The sequence below is a fragment of the Porites lutea genome, chromosome 2, assembly GCF_958299795.1.
Source record: "Porites lutea chromosome 2, jaPorLute2.1, whole genome shotgun sequence".
Taxonomy (NCBI): domain Eukaryota; kingdom Metazoa; phylum Cnidaria; class Anthozoa; order Scleractinia; family Poritidae; genus Porites; species Porites lutea.
Window position 1 is genome coordinate 11,692,122 of NC_133202.1, and position 11,048 is coordinate 11,703,169.

The window sequence follows — 11,048 nt, forward strand, 5'->3', positions numbered from 1 at the left end:
CACATGACATCACGGCGGCCATATTTGTGTACAAAACAATGAATCGGCGGCCATGTTTGTGTACAAAACAATGAATCGACGGCCATATTTGTGTACAAAACAATGAATCGGCGGCCATGTTTGTGTACACAAAAAAACCCGTGGGAATTGAACTCTTTTCACATGTTAAAACTTTCTTTTATTCCAAGCAATTTGCAAAGCTGCTGACCACGTGACTGAAAACTATCTATTTGAATCCCCCCCGCCCCAATTTTTGAATAACCTTTGTTTTTCATTTCTCCTGGGTATTACAGCCGTCCAAAGATAAATTGAAAACAATGCTCATACAAAACTTTGGGGGCAAATAAGGTGCATTATGGGAGATGTGCAACTGGTGTATAAATGGCTATGTACATGAAAATATAAGGGTTAAGCTTCACTGTAGCGGCACAACCTATAGAGTTCTTTCCCTGTCTGTCTAACTCTGAAAGGACTACCCTGCTTTAGTAGAGTTTATCCTTACCCATCTTAAAAGTCCTTGGACTCCCAAGAAAAGCTATAGTCTCGCCAATAACTTCATTCTCCGCCGCTTCGGTACAATTCTTAAATTAATTTTAATAACAAAATTATGACAAGGCTGCTTATTAGTGTCTAGTAGTTTTGTTCTATATTACAGCTGGAGCCAGATTCTGCTTCATACTTGATTCCTTCAGGGACTACGATGAAAGGAAAGGAAAAAACGTGAGCTTGCTAGAGGCCCAATTTTGTTTACTGCCTACACTAGTTTCGTCCATCGTCATTTTGCGATTATTCTAGCGTTTAAAAAGTATTAAACGTGGTAAAAACAAAAGTTGTTTTGTCCTTAGATCATCAGATTATCCAATACTATGTCGGCCGGCTTAAAATTTGGTCATCGGTTATTTGAAGCAATTTCCAGGTATTTTTTAATTGTCGACAATTCTTGGACAGGAAGGGACGCTCATCTGCAAAAGGTCATAAGGCTAGAGCTGACGTATCATAAAATAGTATTTTCTGGTCATGCCGAGAGGTTACTTACAGAACGCGTCTTCGCAGCTACAAACAAGAAAGAATACATGGGGTCAATTAAATACAACGATTTGATTGGTTTATTGAACGGATACAGACACGCGTGGCTTTTGGTTGGCTAAGCGAACGCTCGGGTGTAAAAACTTCATGTCAGAGAACTTGCTAGAAATCAATCGATACTTCACTTTGACGTCATACTGCAACACAATTGGCCAATCGAACAATACCTTCTCCGTATCAGGTTTTCTTTGGCAGAAAACGAAGAGTCCATCTTTTGATCTTTTCATCCTTTGGCCGACAAAACAAATAACGAACACTTATCGAAACCATTTTTCAAGGTCAAGCGAAAATCGCTCTAAAACTTTTACAAGTGTAATTTACAAGTGTATCCATTGTTTTAGGGTCTTAATAGCTACACTTGTAAATTACACACTTGTAAAAGTTTTATTAAATTGGCCCATGTTCTCTCTTGGTAGAGAGAAGCTCATAAGACCAGTGAATTTACTATGATTGTACTTGTAATGAACCTTAACCCTAGGAATACAGCCACACTTCGCGACGCCATCAACAGGTTTTCTCGCGAAAAGAAGTTTTGACGAAGAGCACAGATATTCCGTACCGATGAGGCGTCACTATCCAGATCTGGGTTAAGTGCTTTTGACTGGTTGAAAATTCGCTTCATCTAATCAGAAGCCGTACCCATATCTAGGTAGTAACACAGTACGAAATTTCTGCGCTCGGTTCACAGACGTTCGCGGGAAGCCGTTGATGGCGTTGCAAAATGTCGGCTCTTTTCTCAGGATAGACCAGTTAGTGAGTAGGGAGTGTTTCTAGTAATATCCTAGACAGCTAAACCGTCATTCTTCAGGGGATCTTAACGAGAAAACTGAACGTCGCTTCAAACTGTGGTAATGAAAGGAAATGAAGAGAAACCTGGCTTATGTACAGGCACAACAACCTTTGTTCTTTTTAAACACTGAAATCTGAATTCTGAAATATTACCTGAAGTAGTTAAGTGCATTTTGTAAGGAATGTATCATTTATCGATGCTCAGATTGCACTAACAAAGGCACGAACATGCGGTGGTCTGCCTGTGGTATATGAGTAGGGAGTTGCGAAAATAAAATTAGAAGATATAAACATCTGACAAAAAGAAAAAGAGAACTGTATATACTTTCAATGAAATTGTAGGATTTAAACGCTCACTTACACATTTATTGGCGGTGGGACATTTTCCTTGAACTCTCCCTCCCAGTTTCCCACGGGCGAGTATCTAGCAACTGCTACCACCCTATTACCAGCCACAGCAGTTGCCATGCCAAGCTCATTAGTCGCCTTCCAGATAAGCTGAGTAAAATGAAGTATAACTGCACCCAGCGTCTTAGGTTTGCCAGTATCGTAGTCATAATCGACTTCCTCATCATACCATGCCTGCACAATCTCTTCACAGCTCAGACAATCTCCTTGCTCGCCATACGCGCACAATCTCTTGGGAAGAGGTTGGAAAGTGACGTAATATAGGTTCTCGCCTTGGTCCTTGCCTCGGGCGGTTGGATCGTGTTGAAACTTTCCACTAGCCGCAAGGTGATCTGCCCAGGCTTGTGCGTCGCTTGTCAACTTTGCCGACCACTTCAGCAAGGGAACGCCGTGAAAAAATCGGAAGTCGTTGTGTGCTTCTAAGCAAGCCTTCTGAAAACCTGGTAATAATAGAGAATAGCAACAGGTTTTGTTACGAGAACCTAGACATATGTTAAAAGTCCTGGCCAGTAATATAAAATAGATAGCAGTATAAATAATGATTTGAATGATCGATTTGATTCGTTTCAAGAAGTCTACAAAGTGAGATAATCAGTCGTGATATGCCTCTGAACAAATAATTTTTTTTGTACCTGAAGGCGTTTCTCCAGACGGCTCTGTTGGTTTTGGTGTTTTAGTCGGCTTCTTTGTCGGCTTCAGCGTCACTTTCTGCGTGGGTTTTTCGGTCGCAGGCTTCACCGTTTCGGGCTTATTAGTAGGCGATGGGGGCTTGTTACCTTTAACGAATGATATAAGAGTTAAAGCTGTCGGTCACCAGTATCAAACTACCCTGGGTACCAGCAGAGGTTTTTTTCCTCGCGTGCGCCCGGATGACGTCGGATGCTTCGATGTTGGCGGCGAAAGCCTTGACCGAAATCGAAAACCGCGCATGAAACGTCTGTGGCACCCAGGGTAGTGTCATCCTTCTTGATCATGACAAATGACTTTTCGCATTCGACCATTTACAAACTATAAAGCGTTTTCACTCACGTGGCCAGCATCTATACAAATTTATTGGAACAAAAGAAAGCTTTTACATAAGAAAAGAGTTCAACTCCCAGAGTATTTTCTTGGTACACTAATAGGGAGTTTACGCAACGACGAACGCGACGGCTACGAAAACGTCACTTAAAAAGTGAGTTTGCGCTGCCTCAAACTTTATCGTGCTTATTCCATCTCGTTTAATTTGTCAAATGTTGGCAAATTTTTCTATTTATATTCACGACTAAGGGACGGGAATGGGTGTGCAGCTCGAACTATGGAACCTGAGTGTTTAATGCCGTCCAAATAACATACAAAGTTCACATATCATGACTAAAGAATGGTAATAAAAATATTCCTAAATAAAGTCACTCAGGCTAAACAGTTCACGTGCGCCGCCTGATACGAAAACCCAAAAACCCAATGGAAAAAAATGGGAACGTATTCCCCAACCGATGCGGTCGCACAACCTCTGGGCGTTAAAGGCAAAAAATCAATCGATACATGAATAAAGTAAGGTATAAAAATAAAATTTGATAGTTCGAGAGCTGAGATGAATACATTACAACTGTCAAAACCTTATATACCTTACAACAATAGAGTCAATTTACGCCATAGCGGCTCACGTGCGTTCATACCAATAAGAAAGTATTTACATTCTCTGTCACTGCCACTACGTTTAGCTCCGCCGAATGTAAATACATTTTTTTGGAGTTGAATTCTAAAGGACTGCATCAAAGTTCAGGAAAAGAAAAAGAAAGTTGTTGTCGTTTGTTCCCGTCCTCTACAAAACGTGAAATTAGGCAGTTTCACGTTATATTCGTGCAACGACGGCAGAGAAATGTACAGAAAAGCTTGATGCACGTGCAAAGTTGTTGTTTTACTTGTCTAAACCTATTGCTTTTTGCCGTTCTCGTTGCCGTCGTCGTCGTCGTTGCGTAAACTCCCTAATAAGGCCGCCGTGACGTCATGTGAAAACGCTCTATAGCAAGGCCGGCTACAAAGATTTAACCGAACCTAACGTGCATGCAGCGTCACATCAATTAAAAGCACACACAAACAGTTTTGTTGTAGGTTTATCCTTTCTAGTGTTTAATGGGCACCCCTGGGTACGGTATGGTTTCCAACGTACTCAGTTCTTAAATATGATATGTTTTCTCATTGCTTGCTATTGTATGATTCTTCTTCATCAAGGTTTCCCGCTGTCCGCGCGAAGAATCTCTCATTGACGTCGCAGCTCACGACAGAGTCCAGGTTCAACCGAGAAAGCCCAGGGACTAGGCTGCCAAGAAGAGAAACTCTTTTTTTTTCACAGTTATCTGCATTTCATTTTTTCCCCTATCGGTTTTCCTTTAGTTGGGACTAGGTCACAATTATGACTTAGGGCGGACGGGCCTTAAACAAAAGATCCATGTCAGTTTTCAATGCTTTCTGAACTGACAAGATTACTAGTAGCCTCCCCACACCCCACCGGGGAAATGAAAGGATGGTAAATCATAGAGTACACTACTCTGATGATACTAGCTAATGGTAACTTACAAAACCCGCAAGTCTTCCTGCACTCTTTGACAGCCGAATCGTCCTTCCAATAATCGCAGTATTTTTTTAAGTTTTCCCCACCTCCTGTTAGGTCGACAATTCTGACACAGTCTTTGGGCTCGTCGCATTCTGAAGAAAAAAAATCATTCCAGGTACTCCTTTATATATACCGGATAGCTTGGTGTCGACACCAAAAGCTACCTGCTGGTATTGTATGAACACTGCACCGGCCCGGGACTGGAATAAGTCGTTTACACACATCTGATTTGTGTCGGAAAGATTAGCCTCCCCGCAGACGTTCTTAGGGGTTCGTCACGCGCGCGTTCCTGCTAATTTTGGAGTCTAAACACAAATCCTCACTCCTGATTATTTACTTCCGTCTTAATGGGTTCCAGTCTTTTCCAGTCTTTATTTGTTCTTGCTCCTGACTTCCGTAATGGTCTGTATGCCAGTTTACACTGCACGAAAGTGTGGCATAGAGCCTACCCAGAATGTGACGCTACACTTTGGAGATCGGCGCGGGTATATAGTGTGAACAGAGTCCAAGAAGCACTTCACGGAAGCGTATTGCTTACAGGGCTGTAGAGGGGGGATGTGTTGCCGGGCCGTTTCAAAGCCCGTCTCTTTTCGGTCTGTGCTATTTTTATTTAGTCTTCTATTTATTATTTTCACTATTATTTTGTTGTTATTGTTGCTTGTTTACTCTGATTTCAGAGCTTTAGGTAAGAAATGAATTTCGTAAGAGCAGGTTTTCAAGACAACATGTTTCACTCATACGTCATGTAAAACTCACCAATAGGACTAGGAGCTTTCTGACCTGTAAACAGACAAAATGAAAGAAAACAAGTTTTTTCATTGCGCTTGTCTTAAGTTCCGTTTTATCTCGAAACAATAAACAAACAAACAAACAAAAACAAATTGGTCATAATTATTTGAAACTCTCCTATTAGCCTGCATACAGGAGATCGTAAGCGCGGGCAAAGTTTTGGCTGGGGGGGCTGCGAAGCCGCGCGGAGAATCGCGGCTTCGCCGCCAAAACTCTCACTGGCGCAAGTTTCGCAGGCTATTCTCCTAGTAATAAAATACTTGGACTGTAGCGGAAAGAGGTAACTTTCGCCTTTATGATTCACAGTTCCTAAATAAGCAGCCGATAAATTAGACTGTTTGTCAAGCAAGTCAGCAGGGACAGGGAAAACGTTCCTAGCGGCGAGGAGCGAGAACAGACGACTGTTTTCGCAGGCTAGTTTAGAGCCTATGCCTTACCATTACAGAGGCGATTTATTGCTTTTTAGGATGACCTTTTGTAGCTTGAGTTCATGACCTGCCTGACGGAACAGTTGTAGAAAAAGAGATGGCCGGTTTCCCAAGCAAAAAGTGAAGGATAATTTGGGAAGATAGAATAAAATAACTTTTGGATGAATTTCCTATTCAGCGCTGACTATATAGCATATATTTACCTCGTCACAGATGTGCGCCACCAGAGCTCATTGTGAGTTTGAGTAGCAAATAGCCTGCAAAACAGGCCTTAGTCTTTCGCGTTTTTCAGGAGAGCGAAAGCAAGGGTGAAACGGCCAAGCGTGGCGCGCGAGACAAGCGCGACAGGGGGCGTGTCTGGTGCTCCTCGCTCGCTTCGCGCTTGCCTTCGCTAGCTGACAACATCCAACTGCGTTTGAAAGAAAATTTGCATCATTTCAACTCACAAAGTTTGCATGTTTCTCGACATTCTTGGATTGCCTTTTTGTGTTTCCAAGTATTGCAATACTTCTTAAGCGGTTCTCCTTCCCCTACATTCTTTACGATCCACGAACAGTCACGATCATCTTTGCAGGCTACAAATAGGAATCAAATTCAAATATTGTGAAATCAAAAAATGCAATATTATTTTGAGTATAAAATAACGAAATCGGATTGATCATTAAGTTTTATGTGCAATTAAGGAAGTGCTCCCTCCCCCTCACTGTCTCACGAATTCAGCCACCCCCCCGAAATCCTTCACCTAGGTGACTGCGGTTATGTGTCTCTTTGCAAAAAATCCGAATGCGGATGACTTAAGGACGATTTTTACCTTTTCTTTTTTCTTGAGTTGACTAACGGTAAAAATGGTAATGATGTCATCGTGTTGTTATGGTAACTGAATCTTGAAAAAAGCCCACCGTTTTAAAAATTTTAGTTAATTCTTAAAAAAATTAAGCGTCTATTTAAGCGTCTATGATGGAAGCGTCTGTTATTGCAAGAGAAAAATGCGCGAATTTCAAAGAAAATCGGTACGTTTTCTCAATTTTCTCAACGCAAATCGACTGATTTACGAGTCACGGTGGCCGTTTTAGCCAATCAAAAGGTCGTTAAAAATGACTTGGTAAATAGCGCTTCACTATCCAGACAGGAGCCCATGACTGATATTAGTAGGATATCAACTTTTCCAGAAAAACAACTGACTTACCATTAGAGTCTGCCGAGTCTGCGGGCAAGTCTAGAGAAAATAAAAAGGAAGGAAACAGAAAATATTAGAATAATTTATCTGTGTTTTAAACGGGGCACTTTAACTGTACTCTAAAGTGCTTCCGTTACTGATTTTTTGCTACCCTCTCTCTAAATCCCAGAAAAATTGCGAAGTAGAAAATGGGAAAATAAAATTCTTTATTAGTTCAACCAGTAATTTAAAACTGAATTCATTCTCTAATAGTATACAATCTCTCGATCCCTCAACTGTCTAAAACAGAAGACTATCAGTTGGTGTGAGCGAGATCGTTACAAAATTAAACATTACTGCACGTGGATGGCATGTGGCATAACTAAATCTTACCTATATTGTCAGTTTCGTCTAACTGATACAGAGGGACTCCTGTAGCAAATCGTCGACAGATCAAAAAAATAGAGCAAAGAGCGAGGGTTTTAAGCATCGGCATTTTGATTGTCTTCAACGCACTTTTAAAGTTAAACGGTTATTCGGTTAGGTTATATAGGCAACACAACTATTCATATTATAATTAGTCCATCATTTGCCTTTGCTCAAGCTTAATTGTTTAAAAAGTTGTTTTCGGTTTCAGTTGAAAGCCTGTTTAATAACTTCAGTGTTCTTTTCGTACTGCTTTTGTAATGTATATCAGCTACTGTCTATATATGTTTCACTTAGACATCACGCATGTTTTGTTAAGGGAAAAACAGAACTAGTTTAAGAAAAGCAAATAAAATTTTTATATATATACATTGCTGTAGCGGGTGCGCAAAGATAAAATTCGTCGAAGTGGAACACGTTTTAACGGCTATCATTTTCAATTAATATAACCCTATATCACTTATAGTGCAACGGTCTTCAATCAAATTTGTTTCATGCAGCAATTAATTATCAATAACAAGCTTGCAATACTAACAGGCGAAGAAATTAAATTTTTTCAAACAATTTGGTGAAAACGCGAACAACAGCTAGTATTCAGACTGGAAAATATTGATTTTGCCTGAACATAAGCTTTAATTAAAGTGCGCTGAATCGAATCGCGCCAGGGGAAATAAACCCTACAAACGCTCATCTCTAAACAAGCTAAATATAGTTTTAAAAGTGGGCCTCCTTGCTGAGAAAAGTATGCTTCATTGATCCTAACGGTTTACATATGTAGCTTCTTTTGTTTATCGAATTCCTGAACGGCTCAATGCAACGAAATTCATTTTAAACCTCATCACATAATTTTCACGATGTTGACAATATGTTTGAAACTTTCATTAAAATTGATTCAACGCAACATCATGAAATTTCAAGACGAACCTGGCCTACGAACGGCCAAGAAATTCGGGTTACAACATTTACCGCTTTGACGTTATGGCTGACCTTGCACCAAACATACCTCCATGACTTCATGAATTTTATTGCATATTATTATCTTTTGAGTGTAAGGTATTGGCAATATTCAAACTGAAATGTACTCATTATGGAGGTTATAATAATTATAATCATTAAAAATTAATTAATTAATTTGAGAAGTTTTCTTTTAAAAATTATTATTATTAGCGCTCACCCACAACGTTTTCTTCCTCGAATAATGCGTCGGCAGGTAAACGGGGCGCGTGAAATACACTTCCAGGTGCGGCAACAAAGAGGCGAGCGAGACACAGTAGGAATGAGCCAATAAAAAACAAGTGGTGCATCTTGATCCCCTGTTCTTTGCAAGAATCAACTCCCTGTAGCGTCGATAAATGAACGAATACCGGAACTTAAACACAATACTTATGATATACTGATCAGTTGTGAAAGAATTTGAATATTGACAGATCGAGCGATTCTGCTATGAATAGATTTTTAAAAACACATCCGTTTTACAAGCACTCTTCATGAGTACTTGTCGCTCATTTTGTTTAACTAATTGGTAAGTTTAATAAAGAGGGAGTGTTCTGCGATCGTTCCGTGGTCCGAAGGATTTTCTAGTCGTTCTATTTTAGATTACTATACTCGTTAATTTGCCTTCTTCTGAGTTATCCATGACATTGGGCAAAAAATCGGCCGCAAAAAAGGGAATAAATGGAAATAATTCTTCCATACTGACTAATCTCGGAGAGGTTATGAAACTTAATGCACACCTCCTTGAAAATTCCTATCACAATAATTATTGGCTACCCCTCACTCTCTATCAGGATTCTAGAGGTTTCTTAATTTTAGGGAAGAAAAATTAAGCAAATCTTAGGCTAAGAACTCTTTTCTCGTTTTAGTATTCCAGAATGCTGTGTACTTGTTTCAATGAGAGAAAAATAAGTTATAATCTTGGATTTTCTTAATTAATTTTAAATCTTAAAATAAGAAATCCCATTCTCAAACTCATCAATTTTTCATGAAGAAAATACAAAGGAAATTAATGTTAAACGAGTGTTTGGAAACCAGATGAAAAACTGCTCATTTTGCATCCTTAATTTCTCCCTCTAAAATCATTTTGTTTGAGAAGTGATATCAAGTATTCGACTCAGTGTTTCATCAACAGATGACACAGCTCGAAGTTCGTCAAAAATACTCCTCTGCGCGTCGTATTTTCAACTCTCTTCTCTCTCAGTGTTTCAACTGGTGTTGAAACACTCCGTCTCATTCTTGATATATCACCTTAAAACGTCGAATTTGGAGTTGCCTGGGTCATCCAGAAAGAAATACGCCTAGCTCTGACCAGCAGAACGTTAAAGTTTCGCTGCTACATTTAAAACGAGTGAATGAACTTACCTGGGTGGTCTTAGCGGACGGGTATTATAGCTCGATGTCTATGGGTTCTTTAGGTCAACAAGCTATTCACTAGCTATACCTTGATACTGTTTACAGCGATATATGATGAAGATGGACGAAATACAAATTCCCAGTTGTAACCGTTATGTATAACGCAAGAGCCTTAACCAATATAAGTTACACAGACAAGATATGAAACCAAGTCGCCGCCAGGGTGAATATAGGGAGGTTTAGCAACGACAACGGCGACGACAAACGGGACGTCAAAAAAGCAATGGGTTTATTACGCAAAACAACAACTTTGCACGTGCATCACGCTTTTTTGTACATTTATTCACCGTTCTTGCACGACTACGACGTGAAAATGCCTAATTGCAAGTTTTATGGAGGACGTAAACAAGCGACGACAAATATATTTTTCCCTCTCTAAACTTGAGTGTGCTCCTCAAGAAATCAACTCCAGGGAAATTCACCTACACTTGCCATTTTCAGCAAATTGGAATAAACCCGACAAAGATTGAAAAAACGGGAATTCATTTTAAAACTGACGTTTTCGCTGCAGTTGCCGATGCTAAAAAAAACCGTCACAAAGCGTCCAGTCTCTGCCAGGCGTCCGAGTGATATGAAACGTCTAAGTTAGGTCCGGAATTCCAAAACTTCTGCTATATATAATTGTTGGTGTCGTAAATTGACAAATTTACTTAATGTAGGAGAAGCATTTTTTCTCTCAAGGCGATTTGAAATGATGGACGAAGTGAGAGATATATAGTCTCCAGGCGGATAAAGGTTGGGCGGTGAAACGAGCGCGTCCGAGCAAAAAGGTGTGATGCAGTGGACTGGGACTCTGCTTAGAAATCTCGCTTGTTTTCGACGGTCAGGGCTTGTGATGTGGTTTGTCCGTTAGACACTGCCGCCGTCACTGAATTATGGCGGCTTGATTTGTTTTCTTGCGCTTCTTCCTTGTTCCTTTGTGCTGGTACGCTGTCTCCGAGAGGCAAATGTTGCTATTTTT

The 11,048-nt window shown here is 40.2% G+C and overlaps 1 protein-coding gene across 2 annotated transcripts; it reads right to left on the bottom strand.

Moving 5' to 3' along the window:
• Window positions 1-264: 264 nt before the first annotated feature.
• On the bottom strand, window positions 265-10,208 carry LOC140926625 (uncharacterized). 2 transcript variants are annotated; one of them, XM_073376345.1, is made up of 9 exons: window positions 10,037-10,208; window positions 8,853-9,015; window positions 7,283-7,312; window positions 6,543-6,671; window positions 5,636-5,659; window positions 4,843-4,971; window positions 2,916-3,059; window positions 2,237-2,723; window positions 265-695 (listed from the first exon to the last, which is right to left on the bottom strand). In XM_073376345.1, the coding sequence occupies exons 2-9, from the start codon at window positions 8,980-8,982 to the stop codon at window positions 689-691; spliced, it is 1,080 nt and encodes a 359-aa protein (XP_073232446.1). In that variant the 5' UTR covers window positions 8,983-9,015; window positions 10,037-10,208; the 3' UTR covers window positions 265-688. The 2 variants fall into 2 exon arrangements, with proteins under 2 accessions (XP_073232446.1, XP_073232447.1); XM_073376346.1 differs by lacking the exons at window positions 8,853-9,015; window positions 10,037-10,208 and adding an exon at window positions 7,646-7,759.
• Between the last annotated feature and the right edge of the window lie 840 nt (window positions 10,209-11,048).